Consider the following 21,055-nt stretch of genomic DNA (forward strand, 5'->3'; position numbering starts at 1 on the left):
ACACAGTGGAGGATTCAGTGTGTGCCGGGATGCACTACAAGCAGGGACAGCGTGAGACTGACGGGTCTAATGGAGGCATCCTGCCCCGTAAGTGCTTAGTGTGCAGGATGTTTGCAGGTAACAGTGTTAGATTTTTATTTTCTTCTTTAAATTTATAAACAAAGTGTTAGATTACAAAAACATTTTCATTTTATTCAGAAAAATGCGAATACAGAGTGAAATATGATCCTAGTTGGTCTTTTTTTCTTCGTTTCGTCTTCTAGAGAAGGCGGAAGTAGCCGAGAATAAGCAAACATCTTTACTATTTTTGTTCTCAAAGTTTAAAAAAAGATTGTGCACGTTGAGCTTTTAGCAGGATGAGGATTGCAAACAACCTTCTAACTGTTCGAACAGCTGGAAGTGTTGCCTGATAAACAGGGACAAGAAGATGCCCACAGACTCCATCAGGAACAAAGTACTCTACGTCACAGAGGAGGAAGCGCACACAGATGGTGGCGTTGTCTTCTCAGATCACCTGCACAGCACTCGAACAGCTGATCGACTCGGACTGACTGCGAAGCTAGAACATCTACGGCCTGCCACAGAACTGAGCCTCCCTATTCACATCACCACCTCGGAGATGGAGGCTTTTTACTGGTAAAGTCGGCTGGCAGAGCTCTATTGAGGCACATGCATGAGTTGTGTGAAGCCCCTCAGCTGTTGGAGCAAGAACTCCATCAGATGAGTGTTTTCCTCTTGAGACTGGCTGTAAGGTGACCCTGTGTGGCTTCCTCTCCTGATCCAAAGCCAGTGTCAGTGAGCCCATATGGTGAGTAGTGCTATTTCCCTTATATTATACAAGGCTTTTCTGAGACAACTGTTTGCAATGCCTATAATGACAAGTGTTACTTGAGTTTGAAACTGTATAAATCCTCAAAAGGAAATTTTTGGGAGTTATAATTAGCAGATTTGTGAATGTTTGTGTGATTTACACATCAGATCACACTTAATCTGAACATGCACAGGGTGAATGACCAGTCACGCAGTATCTTCCAACGGCAAGGTCACACTTACAGCATGGGACGACGGCACAGGCAGAGAGGAAGGGGTAGAGTCAACAAACGGAGAAAACAAGGAAAAAGATGGTGACTGACAGTAAAGTAAAATGATCTCAGAGAACCTGAGAAACGGTAAGAACACACACAAACATATACAAATAAATTTGTGTAAGAACCAATTAACAAATAATGGAAAAATGAACCAGGTTTTAAAGTGTTTCTGCATGAAGGTTAACAAAGCTATGTCCACAGGCACTACAGATCCAGGCCTAAGTTAACCCAGGGACAACAGCATATGTGAACACACACACACACACACACTCTGACAAGGTTGCTTGTGAAATATGACCCTAGAACACTAAGTGCAGAGATAGACCAATGAGCAACCCTGATCACAGAACAAAGCAAATCTTTATCCCCAAAGCATGCAACAGCCATCCAACAGACAACAAAGAAAGACAACAAACAAAGAAACGGGTGATGTCATTTCTGAGAATGACTTCATGCGATGCCTGTCTGTCTAACGGCTGTGGCAGCATTAGACGGTCCTCATGGCTTCCAGAGACTGGGTGGGCTATCAGAACCTAGGATTACTACTAGTCCTCAATCACCCTGAACAGTAAAGTGCTCTTTCCTCTACAGCGACAAGGTTAAGATATCGTGCAATTCCGTAATGTCAAAAATGACAGTGAATAAAATGAAATCTAACCCTGAAACTCATTGCAGTCGACCGTAATGCATGAGGCACCACGTGAAGTGTGACGCACTGCGGGTCAATGCAGAGTTGGAGTTGTTCTTGATGGTTATTATCTAGAAAAGAAAACACATTATAATACACAAAAGCCTTTTCATATTATTAAAGACGCAAATGTTATGTCATAGTGTGCAAGAACAATGCTGGCAGAAGAAAGGAGAATACATAATGCCTGATCATTGGCACTCTCCTCCTGCTGGTAACACAAAGGAGAGCATGCATCAGATCCGGAAATCATCTCAGTCCTTTGAAAATAATATTTGGCAGACCCATAACCATGTTGGACCAGCGAAAAGAAGACTCCCTGGCACAGAGAAATGTACTAATAGTGTCTAATGCTGAGATATTGTGCAAGCTTGTTTTCTGTCTGAGGCTTCGACTAGCCCCACCAGCCCCACCAGCCCGTGGAGGAAGGCGCTCGGCAGTCTTGGGGACCGACATCAGGACTCTGAGGACGGCCAGAGCAGCAAGGCCTCAGAGGAGCCCCACCTGAGAGGGCTCATCTACTGGGTGGAAAAACCTGCTGACCTGAAGAGGAGAGGGAATCCCCAACACATCCAGCTGACCTGTTGGTTGTTTTCCACTAGCAATATGATTCAAATAAAAAAGAACCCTAGTTATTATTGTTCCCACTATCATATTACTATTATGTCAGTATACAGCCTGGTTATGTCGTCTCTCACAAAATTGTAAAATGCAACTGTCACTGCAGGCCAAGCCATTGATTCCTTATGACAACTTTAAGTTAGTAGCAACTAACCTAGTTAGCTTCACTAATATGTCAAATAGAGCCTTTTATAGTTTGTAAACCATAACTTGTCAAGCTATATCACCACCAAAGAATGCGACCCAAACAAATTGACTTTCCAGATCACATTTCCAGATTAGTGAGTAGAAAGCATTACGTAGCCCAGTATTTAGTGGCCAATGTATATACATGTATTTAGTGGAGAAACCTAAGATGTAACATTCCACCATCAAGACTGTGTAAGTATACAAGTAATTAAGATGCTTACAACTATGTTATCGTGTGTGTGTGTATGTATATATGTATATATTGAAAGTGAAGTCTTGAAATGTGCTGCAAGTTATTGAAATACAAACCATTTGTTTATCACTGTTAGGGGACGTATAAAAGGATCCTGAGGACTTCCTGGCGCTTAGATCTCACTTTGTGAAACTATGCTTAAACCATCATTGCAGTGAATCTGACTTGATTCTTAACCTCGGAAACAAGAGTTAACCAGAAACATCCAACAAATCTCACATTTTATCCATTTGGTCGCCGTTCTGGAGCTTTTGATCATATCACATGATGGATTTTGCGGTTGCCTTAGAAATGTTATTATTTCATGTTTTGTAAAACAACCAATTAGACATTAAGTAAAAGATTTTTTTAAAAAAAGACAAAACGTTAAAAGCACACACATTTAAGTTTAATTAATGAAAAAGAGTGGAGGTTTGGTAAACATTTTGTCGGTGGCACTACATACATTCAGCATTATTGGGAGTTTTTCGGTTTCATCCCACCATCAATCCTGTAACAAAAAGTAAATAGACTGAACCCAACGAGGGATATTTCTTAAGCTTTCGCACCAGTTCAATACAACAGAGACATTGTGTCATTTACAATAACATATTTATGTATATAGTTCATAGGATGGTAAATCTGTGTTCCTGGTCATGTGACCAGGTAACTGAATTACATCTCAATATAGCACAAGCACCACTAAGATGTCTACCGGGAAGTTGAACGCACCAGTCGAGTACAGATCAGTGCAGCGGAAGGAAAGGAGACATGAAAAAAAAAGCCACATTCAACTAAAGGTGCACCTTTATGAGGCGCACAGCCTAAGAGTTACAGTGACTGTTCATCAGCACCCTTTATGAGATCTTCTTTAATGTTATTGTACACTACTGGGATCACATCAACAGCATGTAAAACAAAGGTAACATGGGTAGCAATAGAAATGGGAGCTCTGTGTCCACTAAGCTGATATCTGTCTCTGCAGCCTGTCACACAATAAAGAGACGTTCAACATTTAGATCAGCGAAATGGAGAAACACAATCCCAATCTGCAGGGAGAGCAATGCCAGGAGCCATCCTGATGGACTGTCACATATTGAACAGTATGTGATCTCTATATCTTACATTGGAAACTAATTAACAGCTAAAAGTTACCACTTCATGAATAAGCATAGGTCATATTTATCTATACACATTTATACATTCAGGTATGACTGTTGTGTTCACTGTAATTGGCACCGTTTCTTCTTTTTTTCTCCCGTGTGTGGAGAGCCAGTCAGAACCGACAGACATCAAAATGTCCAGATCTTTCTCTTGTATGATCTGTCAGTCACGGGCACGTAACGCTTCACACAGTTGCCTTTTCAGACAATTCTAGGATGATACCTTATAACATGATCATTGTCCTCAGAAGCCATTTCATCCTATTTCTTCTGGCTTGACAGCAGCTTATGATAAGTTGAGCTTGACTACTTTAACTCTGTTGAACTAAAAACACCTATGGCAAACATCTCTCAACATAAAATGATAGAAATACAACCCAACACTTCAACAAAAGGAACATGAAAACAATCAGAAGCCTTGAAGTGTGGTATGGTAATTACACGGTATACATTTGAGGGGACCTTTCTTAATCCCAGCTCTCACCTCTCCAGCACCTGCAGCAAATGAGGAATGTCTGAGCCAGAAAGCAGGAAAACACTGTCATAACTCGTTATCAAGTGATGTTACAAATACCTTACAGATTTTTATGCTATTTTTATTCATTATTTTACCTTTTTTGTTCTTTTTGCAATTTTAGAAAATATTTGAAAGTCAGCGACATGTATGCCTTTCACTTTCTACAGGAAAATGCCTTTAGATAAAATAAATAAAATCAAGCACAGACTCTCATGAATTATATGTAATATTCACATGGAAGACAACATATACAATATTAAACATATTTCTAGACCAATACTGCCTCCTATACAACAAGGCCAACCATCTGCTGTATTTTTGGCCAATTAATGTCATTAATTACCTTGTTGAAGCGAGTGACATCAACAAATAAAAACACCTAGGGAACCAACTGAATGCCTTACCACCAGTCCCACAGCTTTAACATAGAAAAATACTATACCAAAATGAAATACAAATATATATATTAGAATCTGTTAGGCATTTCTATATAAAGAGTTGTTGGGGGGGCGGCTAAAGGAGTTAGGTTACATCATGAGACAAAATATAACAAAGAAAATGACAAAAAATAAAAGCAAATCAATATGACAAATTAGACAGAACAAAATAAAAATCAGAAGATGAATCTGCAACCTTTTTTTTTGATAACATGTATAATGATATTAAGAAGCTCTACATATTTGTCGGCAAACTCTTCTCCACACATGCAACAGTTTGCACAAGTTTAATACTGCAGGCATCAAGACGAGCGGGGCTAAACAGCCGCCGGCTCAAAGGGGGCGGGATTATGCAAATCATCCTAACCCTGAGGCGATCCATGCTGGGGGAATGATAACCACTGTGCTCTGCCGGCACCAGGTCGGTGTTTTATGCAAACAGATTACATAGTTGAACCACTCACAGGCCCTCTCACTCTAAGGAGTGTTAAGACTGTAAATGTGTGTATGCCATGCGTATGGTCATGTACTTCAGAGAGGTGTACGACTGTCATTTTCAGTGCCGCAGTCTCTATTTTTATGGAGTTTCTATGTTACGGTACCTCACGCCAAACAACTGTGACGCCAGACCGCCTGGCCTCAAAGTCACGACATCCGCACTGGATTATGTGCCACTCTAACCCGACCTTTGCTTTGTTCACTTCTACATGTGCATGTGTGGATGGATGAGTGTATCCCGGCAGAGAAATTACTACACCAAACCAACAACAACTTCAACTCAACCCAAACCATATCCAGCCCTCTCCAGGTAACCCAGCCAAGCTCAACTCAAGATAGCTTTGCCAAGTCAAACGGTCCCGCTCTCTCCTCATCCCTCTGTTTATCTCTTTTTGTCTTTCTTCTTCCTCTCTTTTGCCATTTCTTAGCCCGGCTGGACCCCAATGTCCTCACTGCCTCCATGAAGCAAAGATGGTCGATGGTGGCTAGGCTGTCAGAGGCCTCACAGATGGATGGGGAATTCATACTGGGTAATTTGGGTCGGAGGGATGCCTCACTCTGAATGCAAAACCTTTGAAATCTCTGGACCCGTTGGAACAATGTTGCAGATACAATGGTTCTGTTGCTGTTGTTGTCACTTCTACATTGTTGCTCATGATGTTGGTTTCTCTGTGTTACTGTAGGTCACACACCCTTGGAAGGGGAGGAAATGTCCTATTTTACAAACATTGTTGTCCATAATATATAGATAGAGGTTTTATATATATTCTTTATACTCTCTCTTTTTCTTTCTTTCCCTCCCTTGCTTTACTCCAGTCCTCTTTCTTCTTTCCTTTCTCTCTATCTTCTGCTCGGCGGCAGCGGCAAGAATTGTGAGTAAATGGTGCTACATGCAGCCCATACAGCCGCACTTGATGGTCTTTTCCACTTCCTCGCTGAAGGATGTTCCATCGCTGCATTCGAAGGTGTATTTCCGGCGTTTCATTCGCTGGCTGGCGCAGCAGGCCCCTGCATCGGCCCCTGCATCGCAAGCTCCAGTGCACTCTACCCAAGAAACCATGCGTGTTGTCTGGCAGATGGCGTAACCTCGCTGTACTTGGTAGAAGTCTCGCACAGGTTCTCCTCGGCATTCAGACTCTGGAAAACATGAAAAAGAGCCCGAAGACTTCAGTTAACTTAACCCGGTACGTAATCAGGCTTCAGGCAGGAAGTTATGTTACACCATGGTTTTTAGACCCTTTCCATACGTATTACAAAGTAATAGCATTTCATGTCACAGAAAGAAGTATAGTAGTTAGTCTAAATATATTAGTTACTTAAGGTTTAATTGAATTCATTCATGTAACGTCAAAACCCACAGCTATCTAACAGCTATCCTGAGAGACTTGTCATACAGAGCAGGGAGACATTACTCTATAAGAACCAACATTACCCCGTAAATCAGCACTGGGGAGACAGTCATGTCATAGTATAGTATAGTATGCCATTAAAGTCATAATATGGTATGCCATAAAGTAGATCATAGTAAAAGTCAGCATAGTACGGCATAAAAAAGTCAATAAAAAGTCATGGTATAGTATGTCATGGTATAGTTACAATTACAGGCCGACAGAGACAAACCAACCTGCGTTACATAGTTCTCCAGTGTAGCCACTTTCACAGTGACAGAAGGCGTCTCCTGTCTCTGAGATCTGACAGCGACCGTGCTTGCAGGACAGGCGACGGCAGGGGTTGAACAGCTCCCCCTGTTGGTTACACAGGGCGCCGCGGTAACCCTCTGCACACTCGCAGCGATACGACTGCGTGTCCAGAGGGATGCACTTTCCATGGACGCACCTGGTGAGACACAATCACAGTGATCAAGCGGCATATTTATGGTGGCACAACACATATTTAAAGCCAGGTTTATTTTTTGTTTTCTTCTTATTTATATGTGAAGGTGGTCCTCAAACAATCAGAAGTCTTAACTTTCAGAAGGTTGAGAATTCCTGAACTAATGTATCTATTACATGATCTCCACCTAAGATACAACCGTTCAATGTCACTTAAACATTGTTGTATTCGTAGCAACTATCTAACAAGGCGAAGCTTTATAATAAATTTTTTCTTTTACTTTTGATTCTTTGAGAACATTTTGCTGATGATACCCTGTGCATTTACTTAAATGGGATTTTGAATGTAACGCATGTAATAATGCATCTTTACATTGTGTTGTTGTATTGGTACTTTCCCTTAAAGGATTTGAGTACTTCTTCCACCCCCGCAAGACAACCGGCAGTAAGATGTACACTTTTAAATATGAATTGTATTCCATTCGCTAACGTACTTGCTGCCCTGGCAGGGGTTGGTCACGGGCTCGTCACAATGCGGCCCGCTCCAGCCGGGCTGGCAGTGGCACACCGGTCCCTGGAACCCGTCGGGCTGGCATATGCCGTGCACACAGTAGATCTTCTTGCAGGGCTCGCAGCCCGGTACCACGCCAGGCTTCATCTGTGTCTTGGTGAAATCCTGCAGCTCATTGTTGATGTACAGGTTCTGGATACAGCCGTGGAAACTGGAACCGTTCTGGAGCTGCCAGAGACGGAAAGCGCCGGAGTGTATATCCACTGGCATGCCTGGAGGAGGAGAGGAAACAGATGACTGTAAAAAGGTGTGAAGGTGTGCATACTGGATCACAGACAGACAACTAACACAGGGCTGGTATGAGTGTGATGAAGGAAGGCATTTCAAACATGGGCATCCCAACAGTGCGTGTACAATTTGTCAAATGAAGGTACTCGGGGCTTTGATTTTAGCACTTGACCCACAAGACACATCATTCTTGAAACAAATGTCAGCAAAAGTGGTATGGGGAACTGTCTCCTCTAGTGTTGTATGAATGAAGAACAACACAACACATCGCAGCGCTGAAAAACACACTACAGGTCACTCCTGAGCAAACTGTCACGTCAGCACCAAACCTAAGAGTGCGGGACAACTAATTATTTTCTTATTACTCAACAAAATCTTTAAATTAGGTGAATGTCAAGAGAGCAGAAAACTGCATCATACATTACAAATCAACACACTAACTTTTTCTGCAAACACATCCATGCAAGTACAGAACAAAGCTGAAGTTAAGACTGTGTCTGGTAGTTCTTATGGTAGCCACTAGAGGGCGTACTTCACATAGTGTCTAAAATGTTTGACACACAACAAAAGATCTATTGGACTATTAGATAGTGTTGCATGTTCATAATAGGTTATAATCAAAAATATAATTTTTGAGAGTTATCTTTTTTACGTCAAGGTGAAATGCATTATTTATTTATTACAAATGTGTGCATATAGCGTCTGTGTATATTTATTTGTTGTGAATGAATGTGTGGCCGCTAGCAAACACAGTCAGGATAGAAGGTGGGGATGGAGGTAGGACAGGGTCGAAGGGTTGCATGGTTGAGGGGAGGCGTTGGTTGCGGTGGTGACAAAGCGAGGGGGAGGGAGGTGATTGACAGTAGTGTAGTAGTTAAGAGTGCCTGCAGAGGAGGGAGGTGTGTTCTGGAGAGGGCCCCTACCCCCCACGTATAGTGGAGCCTCCCCGTTGAGGGGCCGCACCGCCGCAAAGCTGTCCATTGTTGTAGGGAGACCCCCGTCAATGGACAGGTTCACCATCTGGTCAAAGGTCACGAGCTCCACAGTGTGGAACTGGCCATCATTGATGGTCTCAGTACTGGCAAAAGAGAACAGAGATTGGACATAAGATTTTTTTTTTTAAAAACATCCAAATGTTATAAATATTCATCAGCTAAACACTTACAGGAAACCTCACTGTTTCAAAGGCAACTTACCTGTAGATGGCATGTCCTGGCTGGCTGCCAGGGTCATAGCTGACCTTGACATGACCTTGGTAGAGCTCCACTGCAATATGATCATTGTCCCCATTGTACAGTAGGATGCCATTATCCTCAGCTGTTGACACCTACCGAGCAAACATGTTTGCAGAGCGTGTTTGAAGTATTCAGATCTCAGACAGGCAGCATGTACACACACACACACACACACACACACACACACACACACACACACACACACACACACACACACACACACAGACACACAGACACGCACACACACACACATCATATCCAATCACGCTCTGTGTACCTGTAAGGTGATGTTAGCCTGTGGCCAGTTCTTGAGGTCAGAGAGCAGAAGGTAGGAGTCTCTGTCGATGAAGTTGACGCTGACCAGCTTCTCGCAGCGTGGACCCCCAAACTCCGGAGGACACTGGCAAAGGGCACGGCCGCCTCGCTCCACACATGGTGCGTTGTTCTGGCAGTCGGCCAGCTCACATAAGGACAGCGAAGATGGGACAACCTCACACAGCTGACCACTGCAGAGAGACAGAGAAGAGCGGCAACGTTAGTGAAGCAGATTAAACGAAAAATAAATACAAAATAAAGCCTGTGTTAAATGTGTGCTCTTCTTACTTGTATCCATCAGGGCAGTCGCAGGAGTATCCATTCAGCTCATCCACACACTGAGCTCCATTCTGACAGCGATGCTCCTCACAGTCATTGTAGTCTACACTGCAGTCGTCACCAACATAACCAGGAGAGCACACACACCTGCAACACACAAATACAGTAGTGGAATCAAAGGACAAAGCGGCTTCTGAGGCCGTCTATTCTGCAATATAGGGAGCATCTTTTACCGCGTCTGTGTTTCTGGTAGCAAACACTTACTTGGGGCCAGCGGAGGTGATGAGGCAGGTAGACTGATGTTGGCAGGGGCTCCGTCCTGGGGCACACACATCCTCCATTTCTTCGCACAGCTCCCCTAAATCAAAACAAATATTTTAAAAAAGTGTGAACTGTTGCACAACGCAGAGAGAGAATAAATCTGCAAAAACAGCAAAGTAAGTCTTACAGCACTTTATTATTACAGTATGTAATACATATTCCTTTTCAAGCGCTATTTGCACAAGAGGACTAAGTCTTTTGGTCTGTTTTACTAAGTAAGATATTGTCAGCCAGACAAGAAACATCTGAAAAGGTTATTAAATGATTAGATGGCTTTGCTTATTTCAAGTATGAGACTAGTTTTAAAACTTGGCAAGACAAGTAAAGAAGCAGAGTAATTCAAGTTGCATCAATCTAAAAGACAATCTAGTTTCAAGAATATTTATCTTGACTTCAGTCATTTCTTGGCCTATGCCAAGTCTTATGTGCGATTGTGTGTTTGTTTGTTATTTATAGCTTATTTTAAGAAATAAGCTATAAATGGCCTTTTCCACTTCCAAAAATATTTGGCCTGTTTGTACAGGGAGATTTTTTTGCAGTGCATTTGCTTCTTGCGTAAAACTGCTGCATGCACTAACCTGTGTAGTAGGGGGGACAAAAACAAGTGTAGTTGTTGACTCCGTCGACGCAGGTTGCGCCGTTCTCACAGTCGTTGTCGTCACATTCGTCAATGTTGGTTTGGCAAGTGGGGCCCTCAAAGCCCAGTGGACATGTGCAACTGTGAAAACAAACACACTCATTACATCCTCATTTCAATTTCTTTGTGCGATAAATACGATTTCAAAGCCAGGCTTCCTCACCTGTATTGTCCCTCCTCATCCTCATTCACCTGGCAGGTTCCTCCGTTGGCACATGGGGCACTCACACAGGCGTTCAGAGCTGTCTCACAGTTCTTGCCCTGAGAAAGGGAAAAGCAAATCATATTAATAATCTAATAAAGAATATACATATTTTTTGCTGTAATTTATCATAGAGGATATTCACAAATCGGTGGTAGCGTTGTGTAGCTCTGACCTTGAATCCTGGAGGACAGCTGCACCTGTAGATCTCCGCCATGTCGCTGTGACAGACGCCGTGGTTCAGACAGGGAATGGACAGACAGGGGTTACACTTGGCCAGCACCGCGGTGTCCGCATCGCCTAAGAAATACCAGGCCGTTAAGAAGGAATTGCGTGTAGATGGATTATGTATCTGTGGCCATCACAATAACTCACCTGTACATTCAAACTTCTTAGCAGGTGTGGTGAGCAGCAACTTGCCCTCCATGCCCAGCGGGCCAGCACAACGGGCGATGCCGGGCTCTTTGTAGCTCGTCTTCACCCAGTCAGACAACCAGCGCAGGCGACAGTCACAGTGCAGCGGGTTGGCACCAATCGCCCTAAAAGGTAGATACGTGGTTTCATGATTTAGGGTGGCTTTGTCATACTTTTCAGCCTCCTTTAGTTCAGTAACAAACTCTGCCACCCAGTGTAATACACTCTATCACCAGCAGGTGTCTCTACAGCCTTACAGAAATCAAACCAGCTCAACTTTGTGTACTATAGAAACAAACCACGTTTTCCTCAAAGAAGAAAGAAGATTTAAATGCTCAATGCCATTTTGTGCATACATCATCTGGAGAAGGGCTTCTCATTTACAGACAAAGGCGCAAACAGAAAGCACTCTTAACCACTTCAGTCATGGTGGTCGTGAATCAATGCTGCTCTGTCCTCCCGCTGTATGAACAAACACTCCTGAATCGATGCTGTTCCATTACGGTGGAACACAGGCTCATCTTTCAGGCCCGGCCAATAGCTGACACCTGACATCTGCTAACATGAAAGCCACTTGACTGTGACTGTGGATCAATGGCTGCCCTCCGTCCCTTCATTCACCCTGTTTTCCTGCAGCCTTGCCTGCTGTACAGCCATCCACGAAATGTCTTTGTTTGTCCTCTCTATCCAGCCTTCGACATCTCCAACTCTGACACTGATAGTTCTATTGATCAGTGAGTGTCAGGGGATGATGTGAATATCTACGCTGGATGGCAGAGGGGCAAAGATACCAGACTAGGATATTGTGAGACTGTTCACATGTCCACGAGTACATGCACGACCACACGATGCCTACACGCCTCACACAAAATTACAGACATAAATAAACAAACCAAAACAAACACAAATGTTCACAGACCGTGGATAATCTGTGTGCATTTTAGTAAATGTGTGTGTGTGTGTGTTTTGGTGATGTGACATGGAGATGAGACAGTACAGGGGTCTGTGTGTTGTTTCAACCACAGGACTGCGGTTGATTAAGGGAGGGCTTGGCTCATATGAAGCCCACCAAAGAGGACTACAGTCAGGCCACTGTGAGCCACGCTCTCCGGCTGTCTGAGCAGACCCCCTCTGTGCCTGAACATGTGTGTGTGTGTGTGTGTGTGTGTGTGTGTGTGTGTGTGTGTGTATGTGTGTGTGTGTGTGTGAGAGAGAGTGTACATGTGTATGTGAGTGGTGAATGCAGACATTATAGGCTGCCAATGGGGCATACAGTTGTGTTTTTGTTTGTGTGTGCACGTGTGCGTGTGTCTGTGTGTGTGTGTTACTTACAAGTGGGAAAGTGAGGCCACATCGTTGAAGATGCCATCAGGAAGCTCTGAGATTTCGTTGCCATGGAGAGACCTGAGGGTTGATCGAGGAAGGAGATGAAAAATGATCATAGGACAAAAAATATGTTTTGTGTAACTTTTCTGTCCTACGATTAGAACTGAAATGATTACACAATTCATTGATTCACAGAAAATGTCAAATGTACTATTTTGATTATTACAAAAACACATTTCTCATTACAGCGTCCAAAGTGTAATTGATTTTGATTAAATATTAAATATTGAACATATTTGGGATTTTGCAAAACAAGCTATTGGAAAATGTCCTCTTGGGGAAATGTAATATTGGAGACAGCTGGTGTTTTACAGTTTTCTGACATTACATAGACAAAAGGATAAATTGAGTATAATTGACTGAATAATCGATAATGACGAATTGATGCCGTCCTAAAAACAAAGATTTGTTTTTGGACAACTAAAACTACAAATAACAGGAAATGTGTTGAGGGAGGTTTTAGTGTCGTGTTGGGTGGTAGAGTTGGGTTTGTCTTTCTGGTCGAGCCATATGCAGCTGCCACAGACGTGAGGCTCTATGAGTATGTAAACGACTGGTGTAAGGTTTCCATGTGTGTGGCTGGCAGGCCCAACAGGGTACAGAAGGAGGCGGGAACATAGACACACCACATGCAGAACCGTGAAAAACATTAGTGTGTAACTGTGTGTGTGCAGATTTACAGGTATATTCATGTGGTCGCATATTTAGGCATATGCATGTTTAAGTGTCATGTATCAATGTGTACGTGCGTGTACACTATACTGTATGTTCTGTCGTTTCCTTTGGTGTTATCCAAATTCCATCACGGGTGACAAGCCAACATGGCTTAATGGCTAAATGACTGATAGCTGCTGTAATCCACAGGGTCATTACCACCTCCAGCCCGCAGCTGACCGCATGCTAACGTTACCACAGCTCCGTCTGCAGCACCAATACATCAACCAAACTAATGGAGAAACAGACTTTAAAACCCCACTTCCTTTTTTTTCGATTGATCAGTGAATTACTACTAAGCTGTTGACGAGTCAGGGGAAAGGATACAGAGAGCGGAGCTGGTCAATGTAAGGATGTAGAGCACGGAAGGGAAAATACCCAATGTAACCATCTGAGATAACAAGTTAATTGGCCTGTGTGCAGAGGGGATGCTTATTAGTGTAGAGCGAGTTGGGTTGTGGTAGTCGGAGTTAGGATACTGAGGGCATGACGCCAGCCGCATTGTGCCAACGAGGCGGCGATCTCATGGGAGAAAGGAGCCAGGGAGTCTCCAGGAAGAAACCTGATCCGCTCTCCTGCTCACATTCTCTCTGTCTATCCTTTTTTTAATTGTCTTCTCTGCAGCTGTAAATCATTACAGCACTCCATTGGACTTATGTCAACCTATCTCTAGTGTGGCACAGTCATCAGAATGGAATTGCATTTGATGCTTCTGGACAGGTAAAATGATGGTTTATAATGTACAGTGTGTACAGATGTTCACAATGTTCACACAGGCTAGTTTACCTGCCACCAGTTATTAAGCTTGTGTGACTTTGAGAGACCTCTGAGCTACATGTTTTGAGGATCATGTAATACTGGCTTTTACTCACAGCACTGCATCCAACCACAGTTTGAGATTTTATTTTACTCTTTGCCAGCATTAACTCATTTTTTAGCTCTTTTTTATTCATTACACTTTTTCATATCACTTTCTTTTGTCACAGCCTCCCACCCAAGACCTAGTGAACCACGCCCTAGAGCTGCCTCAGCTCACTCACCTCACACCTAATACCCAGCAGGCCAATTAGCAGTTTAATAATCTGCAACTCAAACCACAAGCATTACACACAAACACACACACACCAAACCACACCACACCACATCTATGCCAGGCTCAGACCCCTGGTCTGTTTGAAGCCATGAGCGTTAATGATTCTTCTCCTCTTTACTGCTCTGTAAAGCCAAAGGTTCAGCTTTATAAAGGCTTTGGCACCTCGGTGTGTTTGAGCACGCACGAGTGTGTCCCGTTCGTAGACGGCTTTGGCCTCTCACTGCGGTTTTCTATGAAGCTTCCAACTTTCAACTTTGAACCCAGTTGAAACTATTAAAATAGAGCTCATTGTCGCGTTAATTTTGCTGCAACCACACAGCTTTGCTGTAAAAAAAAAAAAAAGAAGAAAAAAAAAGAAAGCAAAGAAAAAAGCTATGGCACCAATTGATATTTAATGGGAGGCTTATGATTGATCACACCAGCAATAAAGACATCAAAGTGTTCTGCTTCATTTGGACTCCCATTTGACTGAGACAATATGGTAGTCCAGACAGTCTGTGCATATATATATATATATATATATATATATATATATATATATATATATATATATATATATATATATATATATATATATATATATATATATACACACACACATAGTTCTGAGTTCTGATGTGTGTGTGTGTGTGTGTGTGTGTGTGTGTGTGTATGAGGCGTGTGGTGTTTGGGGGAGGGCCTCACATGGCGTCTAGCACACTTGCAATATTTTAAAAGTGAAGGTGGCGTGAGTGAGTAAGAGCAGAAATAACGGACGCCGCTTCATTAGAGATCAAAGCGACACGCCCGGCTTAGCAAGGCGGCGTCAGCTAATGATGGCCGAGCTTCACTCTCATTCCACAAAAAGGGCTCTTACGCTTTGTGCCTCGTAATGATCGGCGCTCAAGTCGAATCCTGCTGTAAAAAGAGGCTTTGTTGAAGCTTTGTTGTCAGTAGTAAAAAGTGTGCCTGCTATGAGCACACATGGCCGCTAAGTCTACTCCCACACACATACTGACGGGCACCGAGCCAGTAGATGACAAACATATAAGCTATTCAGAAACACGCACACATAAACATACATACACACACACACACACACACACACACACACACACACACACACACAGACACACAAACACACAGACACACATAGATGCATGTATGATTTCATAAGACGTGCGGCTGGGCCTGGTCTCTGTTTCTCCTTCGTAGAACCAAACTGTACGTTTGAGTTAAAGCGTGAGGCGTCCAGCTGCTGTATCATTGGATGCAGGTCCAAAGATCGGTTTTGGTCTCGTCATTTATCTGTCGAACATATTTACATTCTACATCTCAGTTATTTAGCAGACCGATTCAACTACGGGGAGCCCATGGTCACTGAGAGTGCACAATCAAAGACTTCATAACTTTATAAAAGCCCGGAGGCAAAGTCAAAACCATTACGGGTAGCAGGGCAAACATTCGCCGGTAATCAGTGTCAGAGTGATTTTGTACAGTATGTTGTGGGGGCGCGTGTTTGGCCCTGACGGTGAGGCGGTGATGAGCTCAGGGCGTTTAGAGGTGAACAGGCATGCTGGGAAGATGTCTGAAGATGAGGTGCGGGCAGGAGGAGGAAATGGAGAGACACTGCTGCTGCCCCCATAGACGACATTTAAACAGAATAAATAGGTCAGAGGTTGCGAGAGTGTGTGTGTGAATTCATAAGCTGTCATAACTGTTTAGACTATGTTTCAGTCCTCTGGAGTCAATAAAAGATTCTCAGCATCTGCTGCGCTGCTTCTGTAGTCAGAGCAAGCTGCATAACATCCTTTAATGACTCACTTGGTCTGAAAGTGAGTCTCATCTTGTTTTAAAACGCTTCGTTCAAAATAACTTGTCTCAAGTTGCTGTTTTGAGAATTGTTCTGATTTTACGTGACAAAGAAAGAGCTCACACATTTGATTTGTGTCTCTCTAACATCACTGGCAAGATACATTGTATCAAAAAAAGGGATTTTAACCTAATCTCAACCCTAGACCGAAGATGAACACACAAACACACGCACGCACGCACGCACACACGCACACACACACACGCACACACACACACACACACACACACGCACACACACACACGCACACACACACACACACACACACACACACACACACACACACACACACACACACACACACACACACACACACACACGTGTCTGATATGGATGTTTTTTAGTGTCTAACTTCTCTCTATCTTGTGTTTAGTCCATTCTATTTTAAATTAGTTATCCATCATTTGATTTGCTTTGTGTGTGTTGAATTTGTGAGCCTCTGTGTTGTTTTTTAGTACTTGACAATGTCTCCTGAATAAGGATACTATTTAATATTCTTACTTTGTGCATGCATTGTAAACGGGTCACCACTTTGTAACCTTGTATATTTAATCTTATTTCTGTTTTTAGGTTTGTTTTTTAACATCCGCCTCAGGACTACAGATGAAAAATAGCCTCTTGGTTAACTGTGGCGCATTTAATTAAATGTTTTTATTAACATGCATTGTCCCCTTATCAAATAAACCATTTAATATGTCTGCATGCATTTTAAATATAAAAATGAACTCACAGCAGTCGGAGAGAGTGCAGTCCACTGAAGGCCATTTTGGGGATACAACGCAGGGAGTTGTAGCTCAAGATTCTGCAATGTTAAAAATAATCACAGATACATGTAGATCAAATACATCTGTTTTCATCCTGCAGTCAGCATCGGGATGAAATACAAGTTCTTGAGGCTGTGCAGGGCTTACAGAGTTGTGAGTTGGCTCATGTTAGCGAAGGACGAGTTGGTCAGAGAGTTGATCTTGTTGTTGCTCAGGTCTCTGAAAGTCAAGTTTAAAAGGCATAAATTCACAGTATTAATCTGCAAAGTGAGACAAAAGAGGCAGGCAGGAAAACACTTACACCAGCTGCAGGTATTTGAAGGTAGACAGGTCCTTTGGCACGACACTGAACTGGTTTCCATCCAGATATCTAGACAAAGAGACACAAACTGTTGCATTGAGACTAAGATACGGGATGCTGAGCTCTATGGCTTTTACAGTGAAGATGCTACCGGAAGTGTCGAGTTATTTGATCAAACACACTTTTACTGAGCAGTTTGAAACTAAGAAAAAGAAGGAAAGAGGAAAAACGCAATGAAGAGTCTAGACACCCATCAACCCAACCAACCAGCACGTAATCTACAGCTTCATTCCCTTACATATTTTCACATTTGTATCACAGGTGTAAAATGTAAATTATCGAGGATGGTTCAGTGTCTGGGACATTACGGACATACGACTGGATAAATGAGACTTGGATTATACTTCACGAGTTGCGCTCGTGTTTGTAAATGGATGTTTAATAGTTTTCTGCTGTTAAATGCCGTTTACTTCAGTTCATCAAGAGTTTCATCGTGGAGGCATGCGATACAAAGTAACAAGGTGAGTAATTATATCAAGAGAGTATTACAATTATAGTAAATGACGTTGCCATATCTTTGATTATATTGTTATATTATAAACGTTTATGTTAAATGTTTATTTAATTCTACAATTGGACATTTTGTTTTGCAGCTAGGTGCAGTGCATGTGGAGGTTATTACAGGACATCACACTTTTTACACAGAACTTTTTTCCCACGCTCTTGTTGCAAATGAGTCTCATGTTACACCAAACAACAGATTGTTTTGTCTTTCAATTACGTTGTTCTCAGATGTTCGACTCAACATTGTGTGTCATGCATGGAAGACAGTCTTATTCCAGACACACGGTTATATTTCACTTCTGCTAGGACTGCATAGCTGGAAAAAGATGGCAAACGTGAAATCTCAGTTTTGCAGCATTTCCTGAGTGTGACCATGCACACCAATGTTTGAAGTGACTGAGGCTCAAATGCTTGTATGTGCGTTCATGCGTGTGTGTGTGTGTGTGTGTGTGTGTGTGTGTTAACATACTAATGTATTTCCAAGCCACCACAGTTGACACCATGCCTGCAGGGATACAAGCAACCTGCTGACTGCCAACATAAAGTGCTACTAGAGGGCTGTCGCCTTGATAAACGGCTGATTTAGGGTCCTGGTGCCTCTGAGCTGGGCTACAGGGGCTTTCTCCTGCTATTGTTGGTGACTATACTCAGAGCGGGAAGGGCAGGGGGGGTCTGTTAGTGGGGCCTTTGGGTTCAGAGGTAATGATAGGTAATGACGGTGCAGAGGACACTTGGGATAATGATGGAGTAGAAAACTCTCCAGATGACTAGATGAAAGCCCAGAACAGGGGGGCACACCTGGTCACACCTGCTGGGACAATGACAGGCTTTAAGGCTTTCACAGCGTGTGTGTGCGTGCGCGCGCGTGTGTGTGTGTGTGTGTGTGTGTGTGTGTGTGTGTGTGTGTGTGTGTGTGTGTGTGTGTGTGTGAGTTAGTCTGAACCACTTGAAGCAGTATTGGAAAGTTCCAGACCTATTCCATTCCCTCCCCTTTCCATTGAAAACTGCTCATTAAAATGTCCTCTTGCTCCCCTATGCTCCTGTGGACAGGCTTTTGGCCCTCACACAAATATGCATGCTCACATGCACACACACACACACACACACACACACACACACACACTGATCCTTGGCTCTGAGTGTGAGAGTGACATCAGTGCTAGCCCTGAGGGCTGCAGGGAACTCAGAAGAAGAATGTCTGAGAGAATAACTTCAGGGTTTATTGACTCCTTTCCCCTTCCCCAAATGATGAGATCTGTTTTTCATTGCCTCTAATGTTTTCTCCAACTCTTATCTCTTTTGTACCTCACAAGCTACCTCTCTACCATTTGAAATCACCTCCTTTGGTGTCCTTTCCAGACATGCCTCCAACAAAGTCAGACAAAGGAATAATAATACCTGGAAATCAAAATGATAAGATACACATGCAATTGATGCCAATAAACTCACAGTTCAGTCACGTTTCTGGGAATGCCTTTGGGCAGTGTATGGAGGTGCTTGTTACTACAGCGCACCACAGTCTCGAGGCAAGTGCATTCACTTGGACACTGAGGTCTGGGCACACAGCTTGACGGTTCCTCTTGGCCTGGGAAAAAAACAGTGGAGTTAGAGGGGAGTCAGCCACAAGAGAGGAAGAGAAAGGAGTAATGACCAGGAGGGAAAGACACGAAGGATAGCCAAAAAAAGATCTGTCATCCGCAGCACAAAAAAAAGAGTAGAAGGAATACTTGGACAAAGCCAACCTAAAGGCAAAGCAGAGTCGAAGCAGCACAATCATTCACTCTGATGGTGGGGCATTGAGACAATGAAAAAACAGTGAGAGACAAATGTGAAAAGTAATATCGGACAGAGAAAGAGAGAGAAAGAGGGAGAGAGAGAGAAGAGAGAGAGAGAGAGAGAGAGAGAGAGAGAGAGAGAGAGAGAGAGAGAGAGAGAGAGAGAGAGAGAGAGAGAGAGAGAGAGAGAGAGAGAGAGAGAGAAGCCTCGATAATGTAATATTGACCAGCAAGAGCAAAGAAAGGAAGCTGCCAGAAGCCTGGAGACAAGTCTAACATTCATTCAGGTGCAAATAGGCTGACTGGTCAATAAGGCAAACAGTTCAATAGCTCCACTCAGCTCGGCATCGACCGGCAGCTTAGGCACTGCGGAGTAGCAATCTATTCAGTAAACAAAAGAGTCGCACAATAGCGGTCATTATTTAAAATGATCTCAGACACTTTAAGCAGCTCTGTTTCATTTTGTATTGCGGAGCAGCATGCAACGTTAAAATCTTTAGCAGTCAGACCCAGACATGGCAGTTTCACACATAGTGGAGGTCATCTACTATATCGGAAATGCTTGACTCCTTTCAGAGAGACAGATTACTTCATTTAAAGTGAAGAAGCTGCAACAAAAGTTCAGATACGGTCTCAATGAGGGTATAAGGAAAGAGACTCAAACCATGATAGGCAGTTAGCTGTGTGTCTTGGCACCACTTACCATCCTCACAACGGAAGTCAGGCAGAGCCACATCCTGCAGAGGAATCTCCTTTAGGAAGGCAGGACGCTGGCAGCGAGGGTTACCGGTCACAATCTTCTTACTCCTCAGCCAATCACCAAGCCAGCCCAGCCGGCAGTCACAGTTGAAGGAGTTGGCCAAGAGGTTACTGAGAGAAAGTGGGCGTAAGACAGGTTGTAAGAGCGTTGAAACATTAAAAGTATTGATTTTAGGTATAGGCGTGTGTGTGCCAGGGTCTCACAGGGTGGAGAGAGTCTGCAGAGTGTCGAAGGCTCCGGGAGTGATTGTGGTCAACTGGTTGTCGTACAGAGACAGCAGGCGGACATTGTGCAGCCCAGTGAAACTGTCGTTGTGAACACAGCTGATCTTGTTGTTTCTCAGCATCCTGAAGAGGAAATTAATTAAACATCTAGGCAT

At 43.2% G+C, this 21,055-nt stretch overlaps 1 protein-coding gene across 4 annotated transcripts in view; it reads right to left on the bottom strand.

Moving 5' to 3' along the window:
• Positions 1–3,212: 3,212 nt before the first annotated feature.
• slit1a (slit homolog 1a (Drosophila)) overlaps positions 3,213–21,055 on the bottom strand; it is an 84,940-nt gene continuing 67,097 nt past the window's right edge. For 2 of the 4 annotated variants that reach the window (XM_068567189.1, XM_068567188.1), the window contains 19 exons: positions 20,880–21,023; positions 20,620–20,786; positions 19,591–19,726; positions 17,578–17,646; positions 17,424–17,495; positions 17,243–17,314; positions 12,800–12,871; positions 11,429–11,592; positions 11,229–11,353; positions 11,015–11,112; positions 10,793–10,932; positions 10,158–10,251; positions 9,903–10,040; positions 9,577–9,805; positions 9,261–9,391; positions 8,988–9,142; positions 7,760–8,048; positions 7,058–7,269; positions 3,213–6,570 (listed from right to left, as the gene is read on the bottom strand). In XM_068567189.1, coding sequence (XP_068423290.1) covers positions 6,320–6,570; positions 7,058–7,269; positions 7,760–8,048; positions 8,988–9,142; positions 9,261–9,391; positions 9,577–9,805; positions 9,903–10,040; positions 10,158–10,251; positions 10,793–10,932; positions 11,015–11,112; positions 11,229–11,353; positions 11,429–11,592; positions 12,800–12,871; positions 17,243–17,314; positions 17,424–17,495; positions 17,578–17,646; positions 19,591–19,726; positions 20,620–20,786; positions 20,880–21,023 — 2,758 coding nt within the window. In that variant the 3' untranslated portion in view covers positions 3,213–6,319. Of the gene's footprint in view, positions 6,571–7,057; positions 7,270–7,759; positions 8,049–8,948; positions 9,143–9,260; positions 9,392–9,576; positions 9,806–9,902; positions 10,041–10,157; positions 10,252–10,792; positions 10,933–11,014; positions 11,113–11,228; positions 11,354–11,428; positions 11,593–12,799; positions 12,872–17,242; positions 17,315–17,423; positions 17,496–17,577; positions 17,647–19,590; positions 19,727–20,619; positions 20,787–20,879; positions 21,024–21,055 lie in introns of all 4 variants that reach the window. The other 2 variants (XM_068567187.1, XM_068567186.1) reach the window with 1 other exon arrangement.

This window comes from Clinocottus analis, unplaced genomic scaffold (assembly GCF_023055335.1).
Source record: "Clinocottus analis isolate CAN_PGR_092001 unplaced genomic scaffold, fCliAna1.0.p SCAF_8, whole genome shotgun sequence".
Taxonomy (NCBI): Eukaryota; Metazoa; Chordata; class Actinopteri; order Perciformes; family Cottidae; genus Clinocottus; species Clinocottus analis.